We start from the raw sequence: 17,946 nt of genomic DNA, 5'->3' as shown, positions 1-17,946 counted from the left end.
AAGCTCTTTTTTTTTTATAGAAATTTTTATTGGTTTTTCACCTTTTATAAAGACAAATACACACAAAAAAGACAAAAGACAAAAACATGTATAGTTTCAGAAAATCCTACTTTCCTAATCTTGTTCCCTGACTTCCCCCCACCCCCCTTCATGCATCCCAATTCCCAGAGTTGTGTCAGCAAATTGGTATTTCTCTTCTTAATCATCTTAAAGTTACCTCTTTTATAAAGAAAAATAAAGTAAATTCTTTCTAAGTTGGACTCAGATTCTCTTCCATTGATTTCCCAATTTGTCTTAAATAAGAGTCATATTAACTAAACCCAAAGGTCTTGAGTGTTTTTACAATTCTATTCTTCCCTCCCTCCCATCCCCGGTTTTCGTCCCTTCCCAATACATGTCCAAAATATCAGTTCTTAGCCTGGGTTCCTCACGTCCGAGGCTTTCAAGTCTCTTTCAGTCCCTCTCCGCCGGTCTTGTTGGTAATCCTTTATGTCGGTCATCGAATCTTGAAAAAATTCTGTCACCATCCAACCATATTCTCTTCCCACAAGGACATTTGGAAGCAGCTGCTGGAAAATTTCCACAAAATCTGCATCTTCAGATTCAAAGTCAAAGTGGAGGCCCCCATCATATTTCTTTATTTTAAGTTCCTGTATTCCATAAGCTCCCGGGGCCTCCTCCTTCTTCTTTTGCATCTTTCGCAGATTTGTGGTAGATGTAATCCAAAAGTCTCCTTGTTTATGTTCCACAGATGCCAGCTTCTGGTTGGTACTTTCCAACTTTACTTTCTCTTTTTCTTGTTTAGTCTCTTCCACTTCTTCAGATATCATTTCCAATTCAGCTGTGGATTCTTTCTCATCCAGGTCCTCAATACATTCAGCAGAGCTGCTTGTTCCAGAAGTCAAGGTCATGAGTTGTTTATTCATAGCCAGACTCTGCTCTTGTAAGATTCCCACCAAATGAAACATTCTTTCGATTTCCACTAGTAACTTTCCATCCACAGCCATTGTAATTTCACAGACTTCCCCCTAGAGGGAATCTGGTTACTTGGTAATCTTTCTCCAACAATCCTCCAACTTATTGTTATTACTTTGTTTCCAACAATTTTAACTCAATTGTAACTCATTTTAGTCCAGAGGGATCTTAAATAACGATTTTTCCACTTAAACTGTCCGTTTGACAGCTTTGACAGCTGTCAAACTCCGCACCTCTTCCACAAGCTCAAAAGCAGGACGCTCCCGGGCCCGGGAGGGGGGGGATTGTTTACAACAGAAAGACAGCTTCCAACACTCCACTCTCCAGCTCAAAATTTCTTTTTGCCAAATCTTGGAAGTTAATATCTTTTTCAACTTACCCCGCAAAGGGTAGGCACTCCAGCTTAGTTCTTATATCGTTGCTTTAGATCGTCTGCAAGAAGGGGGGGGTGCAGACTTCCTTTTAGCACACCCCCCGGTCGTCTCAAATTCACGGGAAAATATTCATAAAGTCCAATTTCGTTTTACTCACGGGTTATTCTTTTCAATCCGAATTTCAAGGAAGGGAATCAGCGCTCTCCAGTTATGGCTCGCGGCTTCGCTCAACCGAGGTAGCGATCGACTCTCAGCACCACGCCACCCTCCGTATCCTCTCCGCAGCCTTTAAAAAGGCTCTTCGTGAATCGGGGGGCGCTTAAGGTGCCCACCGAGTCTTCAGTCCGCAGGCTTCAGCGCCTGCGGTTTTTGAGGGTCCCCGCGTCGCCGGCGCGGCAAGACCCGTCCTCAGTTGAGCCGATTCCCTCCGCAGCTCGGAGGGAATCCGCCATTTCCAGATCGCGCCAACCCGGAAGTCCCCATTTTTGAAGCTCTTCACCTTGCGATTCCTATAAATTAAACTACTGTTTCACACGGAGGCTGTCTTGTTTCACAAAGAAGAAAAATCAGAGTGCATTGATTTAAGCCAGTTTAGTTTCATTGAATCAACTGAGGTCCTCCAAAACATGTCAGCATTTATAGTTTTCATAATCCAGAAACAAAGCTGCGATGTCCTGGAGCTAAATAATTATAAGGAAAATAAGTGGCATTTCCTGCATTCTAACTGTGACGGTGGCACTACTGAGGCTTGTTTGGGTAGTAAGAAAGCTGAATTAATTTGAACACCGCTGGATCCTATATTCCGTTCAGCCTCAGGCCATTATATGCTTAATTCCTGACTCTTGTTTTTTTATACGTATGCCACAGTGCATTAAACAATGCAGTATGAATTCAGAGGCAACTTCTTCAAAAACATGGTGCCTGCAGAGGCAGTTGACTCCAGCTCCCAGAAGTCAGCTCCAGTTTGCAGTGTCAATGGTCTGGGAAGATGGGAATTGTAGTCCAGCCCATCTGGAGGGCACCACGTTGGCTACCGCTGCTGTAAAGGAAACAGCACAAACCGTTCAGTCTCAGTAATCAAGGGCTGTTGTATAAAGCAAAAATGTACTTCTAAGCTTGTGAACTATTCACCCTTCCTGTTAGCAAAATATTTAAATCCTACGATTAGATTTATGTAAGTTTGATTCACGTTAGCTCCATTTAAAAGTTTTATATGAGCCAGTGTTTCCCACTTAGGACAACTAACATTCATCCCAGAAGGCCTTTGTAACTGCAGTCTTTTCAAAAAGGTCATCAGTAAGCCTGGGCAAAACTCGAAAGCTTCAGCTTTTGTGTTTTACTGACAGGAATGAACAAACAGAATATCTGACATGATGGACATTAATAACACTCATTTAACATTTTAAAATAGAAATATTCCTCTCTTCTGTAAAACCCCTGCTGCCTCTGGAGAAAGGTAATGTGGAATCCAGAGCTTTTTGGATTATGGCTGCATGAGTAAGTGTTGCAGTTGCTGTAATGAGTATCATGTGAGTTTCTTAACTTGATACAGAAAATCTGTGAAAGTGGCAGTTATTGTGTTTTACATCTACCCCAGGTGTGGCTCATATTTGGGGTGCTAAACTTTTTTTTGTCCCGGGTGAAGCCTCCAGAGGGCAGCCATTGAGGCTCTAAGTCTGTGTGTGTTTGCAAATGTGAGTGGGGGTGCCAAACTGGATCTTTGATCCAGATGAAATAAAGCCTAGTTTGTTCCCTGGCCTGAGCTCTTCCTTGTCTCAGTGCTGTACCTTTTGCAGTCCAGGGACTCCCATTTCTATTTTATTTATCTGCTTGTTTATAAAAAATATTTATACACAGCTGTATCTTCAAAAAATACATCAAAGCGGTTTGCAATAACATAAAAACAGAAAATTTCCCGATAGTGTCTCTGTTACCATCTTCTGCATCCATCACCCTCCACCGTTCCTTTTCTGCAACGCCTTGTGAAGGTGAGGGACCCCGGAAGTATAACCAATGAAGCCTAGAATAAAAAGCAAACCCACTTATGACATCAAGGGGACATTTCCACAGCAGAAGGCACTTGACTCTTTGTATAAACTGAACGTACACACAGAGAAAAACAACCCTGGATTGTCTCTGGAAGACCTGCTCCTTACAGTACTTTGTTAGCCTTTTCCACCTGGTTTGGGAGGGTGGAGCCTTGACTGACTCCAGCTACAAAAGCTGAGGCTGTTCAGCAGGTTCTTGGGCTAGGGCATTGCCTTGGTGGGAGGTGGTGTTGTTTTTTCATATGTTTTTTATTAAGATTTCTTAAATATACAAAAACAGTGTGGTGTCTCTTTTTTCAAGTTATGATTTCTACAATTCAGTTGCATTTGTTATGAGACATTAATGATACATACCATGTTAGATTATGAAGAAAAGAGGGGTGGTGGTTATGTTTCTATTCTACTTAGTGTATGTGTGAGGTTTTGTCAGGGTGTGTGTGTGTGTGTGTGTGTGTGTTTTGCTACTGATTCTCTCTTTTTTGCATCTTTATCTTAGGTCTTATTATTTCTGTGGAATTTTTTCCCCATTTGCTTGTTTGTTTACTTTTTGATGTTTTATTTATTGTTTACGACTTTTTTTGATACGTTTGTAGTTGTGCAATTTTATTTTTCAGGTTGCAAGCCGCCCTTGAGCGTGGCTTTAACGATGGAAAGGCGGCATGCAAACAGAATCGATCCCTGGCCGCTGGAACTGAAGAGAGACGGTGGAGAAAAACTCCGTAATCTCACTCCAGCCCACCCTATCCCCAGTTCAGCACGCCCGATTTTCTCTCCATTGTACAAATCGGCCAGTAAACTCCACCCGCGTCCGCCCTATAATGCCCTCCTTGACAGGGGAAAAATCGGGAACTGCGCCCACTAACCACCTCCTGCCTCCTTTGCTGCTGAGAACACACCTTCCTTCCGCCCTTCGCGTGCGTGCGCGCGCGTCACATGATCTCGCGCTCCTCCAATCAAAGGCTCCGGGGCGCCGTTCAAACCGTCCGACAGCAGTTGCTGTCCTGCTTGGCGTCGCTCGCCATCGCCTTCGCCTTGCTCGGTCCGGGCGCGCTATGGAGGGCCGGGTGGTGTCTCCGGGTCCCTACCGAGCCACCAAGCTAGTAAGCGGGGCGGAGAAAGCGGCGAGGGAGGGACTCTCCCCGGGGCGATGAGTGCAGAGCGGCGCATTAGCCAGCAAGCCCGGAGTGCGCGGTTGGGGCGGCTTCACACGTGACACAGTTCGCGTGTCTGCTTGTATTCGTGTCTCTTTTGTTCTTTAATAAGAACTTTTTCTTTTTTTAAGGTTGCCTTTTGGGGCCCCGAAAGAGTTTCTCTCCCCCCCCCCATCCATACCAGGTGCTTGAAACCAATAAAAAAACACTGAAACAAAATTAAACCCAAAGAAAATGGAGAAAACCTTCAGACTGGGCAGGGGGTGGGGGGCAGGTGGGGGCGGTTCTACCAGTTTAAAAGCCATCAGGGCTGTGGTTTGTTTTAATTTCTTTTTGCACGCTACAGTCATGGCATGCGGAGGTTTTTCTCTTCCTTGTCCACATGCTAGTAAGCAGCAACTGGCTTCTTTGCCCAAGGACACCAGGGGTGGGGCAATTGTGATTCCCCCAGATGATGTTGGATTGTGCGGTCCCAGCCAGCATGACAAGTGGTCAGGGATAATGGGAGTTGTAGTCCAATAAGATATGGAGGGTCACAGCTCATTGATTCCCAATGGACATGGGGTGTAAAGTCTTCCACGTGTGATTGCTACATGCAGCACTACCCAGAAGTGGTTTCCATTTAGGGCCACGAAAGATGTTTTAAAAATTATCCAGTTCCACACTGGTGAAGGTGGTATTTTTAATTTGGTTTGCCCTTTTGCCTAGAAGTGCATGTTTAATGTCATACACAAGGTGGTTACTACTCCACGTTAGAATCTGTGGAGTAACACCTGTATGCATTGACAGGTGCTAACTGCTCTTAAGAGGCCTTGAATATGTTTAGTGGTTAATGAATATGTGATTCGTGGTGGCAGGACAAAACATTTGCCTATGTTGAGAAAGCTGTGGAGTGGAGTGATCATATGACTCCTCCTTTGCATACCTGCAGATTCCACACTTCACAGCACTCCCATGTGTAATCAGCCCTTTGTTAATACCCTTCTAGCTAAGGGGGAATGTTACTACATTTTCAATTGCCATTATGGCTGAAATGAGGATTCAGACATGCATTAATACAGTAATTCCTTGATAAACAGCACAGGGTTTGTGGTATATTTGGGCGTTGGTGCATTATGTGGTGGCTAACTTACCATTTCATTACCAATTCCAAACTGCAGATTCTGGTTAGCTTCTTATTGTTGTTTTTTAAAACCTAAATTTCACTTCTGCCTTGTAGTGGAATGAAGTTACTAAATATTTTCGGGCAGAAATGCCACGAAGGAAACACAGGCAACACTTCAAAAAATATGGGAATTGTTTTACTGCAACAGAAGCAATCGACTGGCTTCATGGATTACTGAAGAATAACAGTAATTTTGGTCCAGAAGTTACTAGGCAGCAAACTATTCAGCTGTTAAGGAAATTTCTCAAAAATCATGTGATAGAGGATATAAAAGGAAGATGGGGCTCAGAGAATCTGGATGACAACCATAACTTGTTCAGGTAATATATAACCATATTGACAGAACTTGGAAAAATGGGTTGATTGGATGCAAAAGTCCTGTTGATTTCCCCTGCTTCATGTGTTCCTACCAGAAATAATGAGGTTTTAATTTATTCACACTTTCCACCTTTGAGTAACATGGAATTGAAAATTAGCTGTAGCATAAGATCAGCATCTAGTAGTATGATATAATATGCACTAGGCTTGTACCAAACTGCTTGGGAAGCTGGGCTTACTTTATCCTGTTCATACAACGGAAGAATTCATCTTCTTCCTACGTTTCAGTACTTGTATGTGACATGTATCCATTACCTTAATGAAAATTGTTGACTTTTATACTGTAAATGTTTTTGAGTGATGAACACTTTCCAAAATATTTAATTACGTTGAAATGCAAACTGTGTTTCAAAACAGTCTGTGACGCTCCTGTTCAATGTTGAGCTTTTGTGTTTTAAAATTATAGGTTTCCTTCAGTTTCCCCAGTGAAAATTCTGCCACGTCGGTATCCGCTGAGTGAGAACACAGATAATATTTCTAAACAGACAGAAAAGACATTTAAGTTACCACATTTCTCCAGAAGAACACCCAAAAAATATGAATTTCGGGAATGTAAGGTAATAGGTTATTTATGACTCTGATTCTATGACTCATTATGCACACTTACCTGGGAGTAAACCCATGGAACACAGACCTGCTTTTGAGCATTTATTTATTTATTTGATTTCTATCCTTCTCCAAAGAGCTCGGTGTAGCTGTATACATGGTTCCCCTCTTCTCCATTTTATCCTCACAAGAACCCTGTGACATAAGCTAAGCTAAGAGATGGCAACTGACCCAAGGTCACCCTGTGAGCTTCATCGCTGAGTGGGAATTTGAACCCAACTCCAGACCAACGGCCATGCTGGCTGGAGCTGATGAACACAGTAGTCCAACACCATCTGGGAAAGCTACAAGTTGCCCACTACTATGTTATGGTGTTGCAGGATTGCTGTAAACATTGTGGGAACGGCTAACTGATGAGCAATTGTGGGAACACCCATTAGCAGTCTTCTGGCTTCCAGAATCCTGGAAGGATGGGGAGGAGAAGGGTTGTTATGAGACACTATGACTCTCTCCCAACTTTTGAGTAAAAGTCTTGACTATACATAGTTAAAATGCCTTTTATTATGGCTCCTTTGTAGGAGAACACAGAAAATGTGAAAAGTGAAATGATGGAAGAGGACAGGAAAAATATGTGCATCAGACAAATAACCCAAGCGGACATAGATGAAGTTTGGAGAAACACGGTTGTGATACAGTGAGTGACAAATGGTCTTCTTTACTCCTGTCATTTCCCAATGTGCCTAAGGATAGAATCGTTCACTTCTTGGGCAAAGATCATTGTAGTGTCCCGATCGTCAGCTGAGGTTCTCAAAGCATTCTGTTGGGAGAATACTTTATTGCTGGCAGAGCATTTTGAGTACAGTCGTGCCTTGGGAGTCGAACGTTTCGGCTCCCGAACGATCGAAAACCAGAAATGATTGTTGCAGTTTTCGAACATTCTTTGGAACCCAAACATCTGAGGCGGTTTCCGGTTGGCTGCAGGAGTTTCCTGCAGCCAATCGGAAGCTGCGCCTTGGTTCTCAAACATTTTGGAAGTCAAACGGACTTCCGGAACGGATTCCATTTGACTTCCAAGGTACCACTATTGGAAATTTTGAGCTTAGCAAGCTTATACACCAAATTGAATTAAAATATTAGCATTTCTAAAGAGCACTAGTCCTACTAAAACATAAAAAGTGCATGGATTATTGTAATAGCTTAAGCTGGGAAAGACAGGGTGTACAGTGGTGCCTCGCAAGACGAAAATAATCCGTTCCGCGAGTCTCTTCGTCTAGCGGTTTTTTCGTCTTGCGAAGCAACCCTATTAGCGGATTAGCGCTATTAGCGGATTAGCGGCTATTAAAGGCTTAGCGGCTAAAAGGCGCTTAGCGGCTTAGAAAAAGGGGGGGGCAGAAAAAAATCGGAACACTCGCAAGACGTTTTCGTCTTGCGAAGCAAGCCCATAGGGAAATTCGTCTTGCGAAGCAGCTCAAAAACGGAAAACCCTTTCGTCTAGCGGGTTTTCCGTCTTGCGAGGCATTCATCTTGCGGGGTACCACTGTATTTGGAAGAAGAGTTATTTCTTCTAGGGAAGAACGTGTGTGCTTTGTCTCTGGCCCTGTTTATATTTTAATGATAAGCTCCTCTGGTTAATTTCTTTTAAAACCTATTTTTAATGGATAATGAAGATAGCTTGTTTAACTAACAAAAGTTTGCTTTATTCCATCTCTGGTTCATATGTAATACCAAGCCAGGTTTTGTGAAAACTAAAACTAAACTTGGCCAAACTCCTCCTGGTTGCATAGCTGATAATGAGCAGAGGGAGGAGTGTGTGAGCCCAAAACTCACAGCAGCTCAGGCAAGTAGTATCATAGTTAAGCATTACTTATGAACATGGCTTCTGTGATACTTCATGGAACTTTTGAAGATGCCTGGTCTCTAGTGTCCTTGTCCTTTACCTGTCTGCGCTTAACAGATTTATCCTTGCTTATTATGATGCCTTAGACACCACAGGAAAATTCATTTCGAACTAGGCACTAAAGTGGATTTACATGTCCACCCCTCTTCCACTATACTATGATTTATTTACTGTGATCACCCAGTGATGAAGTTTTCATAAAAGCTTGGTTTTGATTTGCAGGCGGTAACTTTAAGAACACAGTAAAACAATATGCTTATCATTTGAGAGATGTTTGAACATCAATATATATTGAATCCTTTTGCAAGCCTGTTTTCTTTAGAGACCCCCCAAAGTGATGTGCTCAGTTCTGGAATTATCTGGTGTTGGTTTTTTTTCCTCCTTGCAGTTTGCAAACTATTTTAGGCATGCCATCACTCAACGAAGTATTGCACCCTGCACAAATAGTTCCTCGGTACATAATATACAACATGACTAATACAAGTAAACGTGGCGTTGTTCTTCTGCAAGACAAATCAGGCAAGTCCTGTACAATTATTTGAAAACCTGATTTCCACCCCACCCCCCTTCAAATATTATGGAAAGTGCAGTATTTCTCCTGTCTGGTAATTTAACATTGGTATTAAAATATAATAATTAAAATATAATAATTAATTAATTAAGCCCTCAGTAATTTGAAAGATATATACCTCCTTTCCTACAGGCCCTCCCAGATGTTAAGATCAGCAGAGGGGGCTCTCTTGGTAGTTTCCCCTCCCTCAGAAGTTTCCGGGGTGCCCTGGGAGAGGGCATTCTCTGTGGCAGCCCTAAATTGTGGAATTCCCTCCCCATGGGGTGGGGCGGTGCCTGGCTCCTTCACTATTCCGCTTTCAGTGAATTTTGAAGACGTGCCTGACCTTTGACACCTGAGACGTGTGTTTTCAGAGCCCACCCGTTTTGTGTGATTGTGATCTGTTTTAACTGTTTCAAGTTTTTAATTGTAACCCACCCTGGGATGTGCTAGTGAAAGGCGGGTGATAAATGCAATAATAATAATTTCAACAGAACTTCAATGTAAATATGCTTCATTATCACAACCTAGCACAAGGGAAGAAAGAGCAAAGGGGAAGTCTAGAACTTTTGCTTCTCCTCAAACTACATGTTTTAAAACCGGTTATGTCAGCTAAGGGTTAGCTAGTGTGATGCAGTGACTAGAAAATTAACCATGAAGCTTTTTTAGAATGTGACCTTGAGCAGCTGGTAACTCTTGTTCTAATTCCCAGCTATGTCTCATGGGGAGCATGAGGGTTAAAGTGAGATGTTATATCTTCCAGAATATGCCCTTAGATGATGGGTGAAACAGGACAAATAGAAAGAATATATGAAGTCTGCTCTTAAGAATAATAATGGGAACTGGTCAATTTGTCTCTTCCTTCCTCTACCCCCTTCCTTGCAGAAGACCTCCCTCACTGGGTACTGTCAGCTATGAAGTGCTTGGCAAACTGTAAGTTAGACACACATTGTTTGAAATGTCAGGTGCTGAACTAGAAATGGAAAACATAATAGAAATACCAATATTATATTGGTGACATCTGCTGGGCTCTTATTTATTCTGGGCTTCCAATAATCTGATTTTTAGAATATTTTATAAGTGAAATTAAGGCCGAAAAAAGAGCAAAATAGTAACACTGTAATTCCATAAATGCACCACAAATTTGTGCCTGATCTGTACAATGGCAGTTCTTAAAAGAAATGTTGTGTTACGTCATGTCAGGGGTCCATCCACCACCATACCCCAGCCAGAATAACTAGCTAGCTTTTATTTTTGCCACTCACTCAGGAAAATAATTCCATTTGTATAATTATGTATAATGATGGTTATGGCCGAAATCCTAACCCCTGCCATCAGGGCTTTTCAGAGCAGCAGAGGAGCTGCAACATCCACACACCAGCCCCTCACTGAATACAGAAGAGGGGGGAGGCTTGTACCCCATCCCTGTTCCAGCTGCAACAGTTGGGCCCAATCCTAGGCTGGCTCCACTTTCAAAATGCCTGTTTCTGAGTTTTCTACTGGTGGAGATCCTGCCTGCTAACCCCTACCATAAAGGGGGTTGGGAGTCCTCTCCCCCGTAAGAGAGATCCCTCTCTCTCTCTCTCTCTCTCTCTCTCTCTCTCTCTCTCACACACACACACACACACACACACACACAGAGCTCTTTGTGCTGTTTCGTGTTGTACATTTTTGAAGAGTCGAGTTCAATGTTACTGAGATTTATTTCCTTTTGTATTTTAGGGCCTAGAAGCAATGGCACGAGCCAGCCAATGTACATGGGCTTTGAACGAGATGTATTCAAAACAGTTGCTGACTATTTTCTTAGTCTTCCCGAACCTTTGCTTACATTTCAGTACTATGAGTTATTTGTGAATATACTGGGTACGTATTCCTCTAGTTCTGAGGCACCCCAAACTTATATGGGCATTTCAGAAGATGGACTAAGACACCATGTGTCTGAGTGAAATCACATGGTGTATCTTAGATTTTCAGAATGAACTTTGGCTGCCTTAATAGGACAAGTAATTCATTATAAATTTTAACAACTTGGTTTTCTGTTCTTAGTCTTTGCACTGAATGCTGAACACAGACTGGCTTGTTATGTGTCCTTAGTCTTGCATATCTGAGCTATCTGTTGCACTTACGTTTTTGAATATCCTCTGACTGAGCAAGTGTTCTCTTCAACATGACTAACATTTCTGACTTAACTTTTCTGACTTGTGTTGCTTGTCTTGTTGCCCTGTCACATCGCCTGCATCTGAACTTGTCTTTCATTTTCTGATAGTTTTGTGTGGCTACATCGCAGTTCCAAATAGATCCAGTGGAAAATCTAGTGCACGGAATGACTTGACTCTTTCAAAAACTCCACCCTTAAACTCTTTCAAGTCAACCGAATGCCTTCTGCTAAGTTTGCTCAAGACTGGCGAAAAAGACAAAGCTGAGGGTTCCAAAACTGTTTCTGTAAAGTGTACAGCTGAAAAGGGACACGATAAAAAGTTGCAGCATGATAGTTTGCCTTGTGAACATGCCACCGTTCATGAACTAGCAGGTGGAAGTTGTCAGGACCTTTCAAGACTGAAAAATGAACAAGCTATGCCTCTCAAACTTAAAGCGAGGTGTTACTCTTTGGAGGGAATTGCAGATACCGCCTCAGGCAAGTGTAGTAAAGACGGACTAAAAACACTTTCTGAAACTGGAGTTCATATACCGTTCGCAAGTAATGGAGACCAGCTGTTTCACTCTGCACGTAATCCAGACTCTTTCTTGGATCTTTGTTCAGATGTCGCTGGCCCAAAACAAACATGTGGCTTCAAGAGAGTTTCCGCAGCAAGTATTCCAGACCAAGAGCTATCTAGTGGTAACCACAAATCAAAGCAACTTTGCAGATCTCGTAGTTTACGTGGAAATAGCAGCTCTAGCTGGTGTAGTGCCCATGTTCCAGTTGCAGAGATCACGGTGAAACCACATCCTTTGGGCCATCTGGGCCAAAAAACCCAAAGCACCACTACACTGGTTACTAAAATAGGAAATAAACCTGGGAATTCTGATATGACCATCAGTAAAAGACTCTGCAAAAGTGCAACACAACTTTCAGAAAACACGCTTCCCCCCAGCACCCTTATGTTGACTGGCACAAGTAAGATTGCTTTCCTGAGCATGGGATTTATTTATTTATATTTACTAACTAGTTTGTTTTTCTGCCTTTTTCTTTCTTTGCACAAACCCTGAGGTTTTAAATGACTAAACGTATTCGACAAGATTTGTCAAAATGGTTCCTAGGGCCTTTGAGGTTCAGTAATTTTTAAAAACTAATATTTTGCCATGCAAGCACCAGTATTTTCTGTAGTGCATGCTAATGCCAAGTGTGTGTGCTTTTCTGTCAATGCTGTTATATTTGTGTAATTCGGCTACTGGGCAACTCTTCCAAACAACTTATAGAGAAAAGAGAGAAGCTGCTGTTGGGCACGGACTGCTAAATCACTCGTCTAGTCTCTAAGCTTCTAAACAACCAGCTAGAAGTTTTTATGTAATTGGACTTTAGCACACTTCGGTGTTAAAATAATAACGTTTCGCTTTCATTTGCTCTTCACCTGTATTGCTGGAGCAAAATGAAGCGAGTTCAGGATCTTAGCACAAAAGTCTAGGATAGAGCACATAACTAACTTCTTAACTGAAGTAGAATCAATTACCGTAAAACTATTCCTTTGTGTTATGCAGGGAAATTAACGTGCAGAATTGCTAATTCTGCTTTTGATACAGTTACCAAGAATAATGTCTGTCCCCAATTTTTAATTTGCTAGAGATGCTCCAATCTCATTTAGAAAGAGTTGCTATTGAAGCACTGCAGATCTGCTGCTTATTGCTTCCTCCAGCAAATCGCAGAAAACTTCAACTCTTGATGCGCATGATCTCTCGAATATGTGAAAATGTTGATATGCCACGACTTCATGATGCAGTGGGCACCAGGTCTTTGGTAAGATGTGTTGCTTTCCATTTTTTTCTTAAGTTGTTCCATTGTACAACTGAAATTTTGGGCTTCCAGTGTTATCAGTCTTCCCTTCTGTGCCATTATTACTGTTAAGGGGATATGTCTTGGGAAGGAACATGATACCACATTCCTTCCCAAAGAATTGCCACAATATTCGGTACAATTCTTTTGTTTCCTAACCAGTTTGTTTAAATGTTTCCAGATGATACAGACATTTTCTCGATGTATATTGTGTTGTGAAGAAGAAGTCGATCTTGATGAGTTGCTTGCCATAAGATTAGTTTCCTTTCTAATGGATCATCACCAAGAAATTCTGGAAGTCCCGATTTATTTACAAGTGACCGTACAAGAACACTTAGAAATTTTAAAAACTACTCAGGTGAGGGAAAAGGTTGAAGCATGCCTTTCATGTTTCAAACAAAAACTCTTATGAGTCAGAGATCTTAACTCCTGAGCTTGCTGTCTTTTTTCTCAGCCTGGATCTTGAGACACATTAGTTACCTATTTAAGGCTCCTACTTAAAATGCAGAACTTGGCATTTCTTGCCCCTTAAACTTAAGGATGTTTTGCATCCTTGAGGTACTATTCTTCCCATATCATCAGGCAATTGTAATAGTTTGGTTCCTAGCAAAGATTCTGTAGAATCTTTGCTTTCTGGCTATTACAGCGGTGCCTTGGTTGTCAAACTTAATCCGTTCTGGGAGTCAGTTCAACACCTGGTACCGTTCAAAAACCGAGGCGCGGCTTCCGATTGGCTGCAGGAGCTTCCTGCACTCAGTCAGAAGCCAAGGAAGCCGCGTCGGATGTTCAGCTGCCAAAAAATGTTTGCAAACCAGAACACTTACTTCCAGGTTTGCAGCGTTCAGGAGCCAAGCTGTTCTACAACCAAGGTACCACTGTACTCAGTTTGGTCTTCAGGGAATTCCGTGGACTTCCAGACCTGATTATTAATTGACAGGAATCAAATTTGCATTATGTTACTTCGTACTATAACTGTTCTCTGCACTATAACTCTCAGTCCAATGGCCCTGGGTACTTCTGTGGTTTCAGAAAATTGGGTCATATTTTTATCATACTTTGATTCCATTGTTCATTGGTATCTTACCCTTTGAGAGTTACAGCCTCTGTAAGTAGGTCAGTATTATCATCATCATCCACATATGACAGATAGAGGGCTGAGAGAATACTGGTTTGAAACCCATTCAGTGCATCCCTGGCTTAGATTGGAACTGGGAGCGTCAGATCGAGAGTGCTTGCTGTTTAACAGATGCACTAAACCAGCTCTGTGTAAAATGCCTGGGACTTCACATTATCTTTGTTTGCAGATGGAGTGCCTAGGGGAAGAACTGAGCACCATATTTCCAACTTACTCCTACTGCGAGAGGATAACTTCTCAGGAATTTGATGCACAAAAGATTTTCACCTCTCAGGCAGCAGTTGCTGAGCTTCTGGAAAGCGTCATTAAGGACAGAAAATTAAGTGTGAAAGACAAGAAGAAGAAGCTTAAGCAGGTAATAGAAGATGTTAAACCTGCATCAACGTTATTTGTGAAGCAGGTAGCCATTTAGTTTTCAGAACTGACAGTTAAGTTGCCTCTGGCTCTCTCATTTGGATGAAAATTGTCCGCCTGGAAATGGGTACTTGCAGTTGAAGAACAAAGGGATCTGTTCAGCGGCATCTTTTTCTTTTTCCTTTTAAAAAAGCTGCATCTGTTTCTGAAGCCCGCTACAGCCCCATCACTGCTGCCTCTTCAGCTGTAGTGGTGAAAACAAGGCTTATACCGCAAAGGTTAAGGTGGCACCTTAGGTCTAGCAAGTCGGGCAAAGATATAACAGCTCTGGCCCAGGTTGCTACTTTAATCTTGCTGCTAATTAGCATTCTGCTTAGGCACTTATCTGTGTTAAGCAGATGTCCCTATAGTACACCAGAACTTCTGCTGAGGTGTAGGTGGCTGCTCTTCTCAACCTCCAAAATTCACCCCCATCCCAGCTGTGATGAACAGGGACTTTCTAGCGCTACAGTGTTCGTTGTGCCAGCTGCTTTGGCAGTGCAAATACGACTGTGTTGTAACTCCATAATGGGAGGACATGGCATTCTTTTATGGGATTGAAATCCCTGGCTACAGCATGCAGAATCATATCTAGCCCACCTCAAGATGTCTGGCTGAATGGCAATGCGTTTTGCAAACTAGGAGTGTGTGGTGGTGGGGATTCTTTTCGTTTTTTTAATGGATCAAGAGCAAGTCTGCAGTAGAGATTTATCCCTCCTTCACCAGCCGAATCCTAGGCATGTTGGCTTGGGAATAAATGCCACTGTCCAATATTATTTGCTCTCCAATTAGTATGCAAAGGATTTTGGGCTTAAAGGGTTAATGGTGGGCATGCTGTTTTTGCAATTGGTCTCTGCTTTGATATTACTAGTACTCTAAAATGACACATAACACCCCTGCAATTGTTATGAAAAAGTGCATGCTAGGTTGAATAAGTAGGGGTTCCCCTCCCCCCTCAGTAAGTGTTTAGTTTGGTTTATTCAAGGTCACCTGACACACAATTTACTGTAATCTACTTTTGGGTAAAGTACAATATCTTTGGAAGCTTAATACAGAGGATTTATGTTCTCCTGCAGAAACCTTTGAGTTTGTTTTTTTTCCTGGACAAACCCCCTACACAAAATTGTACTTGTCCCAGAACTTTTTAAGTCTTATGACTGGAGTCCAGCTCTAAAGCAAGCAGCTTTTAAATCACCAAGTTGTTGTTACTATTCTCTGTGCTTTCTTGTAGTAATGGAGACTTTGTTGGGCTTGAATTGTTTCTTAAATTCAGCCAAAAGGACGTTTTAAAGTTCCTACTCTGTAGCTAGCTGGTTGCCAGTGAAAGAAGTGTTTCATTCTGGATAGCAAGAAGTCTTAAGCCAGTATTTTGTAGCAAAGTAGAATGTTAAAATTGAATAAATAAAATAAAATAAATAGAAAATAAAACAAACTTGGCCACCTCCCTGCTCACCCCTGACTGTCTTTATAAGAGTTATTACTTGGTTGTAGCACTGTGTTCGTTTTTTGTAACTTCAGTATGACTAACATGGCATCTTGTTCCTCAGTTTCAGAAAGAGTATCCCGAGATCTATCGAAACAGATTTCCAACCACAGAAAGTGAAGCCATCCTGTTTGACGACAGGCCCACAATTAAGCAGCCAATGCTCAGCCTGCGAAAGCCAAAGCTACGTACCCTGAGAAGTTAATTTTATGTCTTTTGACGAATCTGATGTTTGTAAAGCCATTTTGCTTGGAAAACAAATATTAGCGACATTTAAGTGAGCGAGTATACAAAAATGTGAATTTGTTGAACTGTGCTAAAATAGGTTGGGTCCCAGGGTTCCCTTGTCATACCTAAAGTCTGGAAATGACGACACTGATGTTTACAAAAGAAACCAACCAATGTAAATAGATAATATTTGTGTATGAGTGGAGTTGGGTGAAATGAAGGGTAACCAAAAATGTACAGATACCAATAGCCAAAAAGAAAAAGATGGTGGAGTTAGTAGAATTGAGAATGCATGCTATAACCCATTCCAAGAAATGGGGGCATACTTTTACCTCAGTAAGCTGGTGTGTGTGTTAATTTTCAAGAAGTACTTCATTTTTTTTTAGAAATTGTAAGTAGAAAAGTAGAATATTTTTTATTATTTTTTGAGTGAAAGCAATAGGTTTGCAAGCAACTTGATTAGACAGCTTTTACTTTTCAATTTGCACTTACCGTGTATGTTGGTCGTCTGTTGTCTTGAAATTTTGCATGTTGACCAAGAAGAGGCAGGAGAAAAAGGAAGCATGGAACATGTGTCACAGTGTTAAACAGAAGAGAGCGATTGTAAAGCTGATCATCTTTGCACAAATCCAGCCTTTCATAAAAAAAGGCTTCAACAGCCATAAAGAAGTAATTAAAAGCCTTGCTTGCAATGGTTTGAAGTGTGTTGCATTTGTAGTCCTGGAATATTTGGAAATACGTGGTTAATGGGTCACTGGTCCCATTACTTGTCTTGAGGTTTTCTTCCCATGCTGTCTTGGTTCTCTTTCTTTCCATTTAGGCCAGTAAATTGGATCCAGGTGAGAAGAGCAGTCCTAAGTGGGATGAGGTGGAGAGTTAAGTAGCAGGCAATCTCCACTTCCAAATCCCTACCAGCTTGCTCTGGCCATGTTGGGAGTTGGAAGGTGTTGTTACCGCCATCATCCTTCCATACTGACGGGGTTGGTTGTTTTTAAAACCTTTCCTCCCGCCTGTTTCAATGGGAGGGAAATTAATTACCACAGGTTCAGGCCAGCATCAGTAGGTAGCCCAGTATGTTGACTGTACAAGCGAAGGGGGTTGAATGCAGTAGATCAAAGGTCACCCCCAGTTGATCCCACCACAAATGGGAAAAACAATGGCCGTACTGCTTCCATAGCTCCTGGGGGCTTAGAAGGGCCTCTAAGGCAGATGGGATTTCCAGTCAGCAGAGCACTTCCCCAGTGGAAAAGCCACACTTCCATCCTATCGCCCTTCCCCCGCCGGCCTTTGGCAAGGGTTAAATTCAACTAGTTTTCAGGGGAAATCTTAAGTCATCACTAATATAATTTAAGTGGGACCTAAGTACAACTAAGGTTACTCTGGATCCAATCCATTGTGTGTTGTAGTAAGACTACACTGCCCAGATTCTTTTCACCTCTCCTTCTCTTTTTATGTTTATCTGTTGTAAATGTTTTGTGTTTACAGCATGTATCTGTCAATATTTAATTGATTTTATATTTTTAAAATATCTGTCAGAGGAAGCTTGTTGAATAAAATGACATAATGTTGTTACTCTATTTGTGTTTTGTTCAGAAGGGTGTTTCAGAAAGTGCATTGAAACTGAATTGTAGC

General features: G+C 41.8%; 1 protein-coding gene across 1 annotated transcript; it reads left to right on the top strand.

The window, feature by feature from the left end:
* The first annotated feature begins 4,346 nt into the window (after positions 1-4,346).
* DEPDC1 (DEP domain containing 1) lies at positions 4,347-17,886 on the top strand. Its single transcript, XM_083510502.1, has 12 exons — positions 4,347-4,497; positions 5,768-6,033; positions 6,498-6,648; positions 7,216-7,331; positions 8,923-9,053; positions 9,970-10,017; positions 10,807-10,947; positions 11,351-12,202; positions 12,867-13,039; positions 13,257-13,433; positions 14,380-14,565; positions 16,151-17,886. The coding sequence occupies exons 1-12, from the start codon at positions 4,450-4,452 to the stop codon at positions 16,289-16,291; spliced, it is 2,430 nt and encodes an 809-aa protein (XP_083366628.1). The 5' UTR covers positions 4,347-4,449; the 3' UTR covers positions 16,292-17,886.
* Positions 17,887-17,946: the final 60 nt, after the last annotated feature.

Source organism: Podarcis liolepis (genome assembly GCF_965112155.1).
Source record: "Podarcis liolepis genome assembly, chromosome: 6".
NCBI classification, from domain to species: Eukaryota; Metazoa; Chordata; class Lepidosauria; order Squamata; family Lacertidae; genus Podarcis; species Podarcis liolepis.
Note: the sequence above shows the minus strand (reverse complement) of the source record. Positions and strands in the feature narration are given on the sequence as shown.

Coding starts and splice junctions, on each gene's coding strand:
- DEPDC1 (XM_083510502.1), top strand. CDS start 4,450: ATGGAGGGCCGGGTGGTGTCTCCGGGTCCCTACCGAGCCACCAAGCTA. Junction 4,498..5,767: donor CCTACCGAGCCACCAAGCTA/GTAAGCGGGGCG, acceptor TCTGCCTTGTAG/TGGAATGAAGTTACTAAATA. Junction 6,034..6,497: donor GACAACCATAACTTGTTCAG/GTAATATATAAC, acceptor TTAAAATTATAG/GTTTCCTTCAGTTTCCCCAG.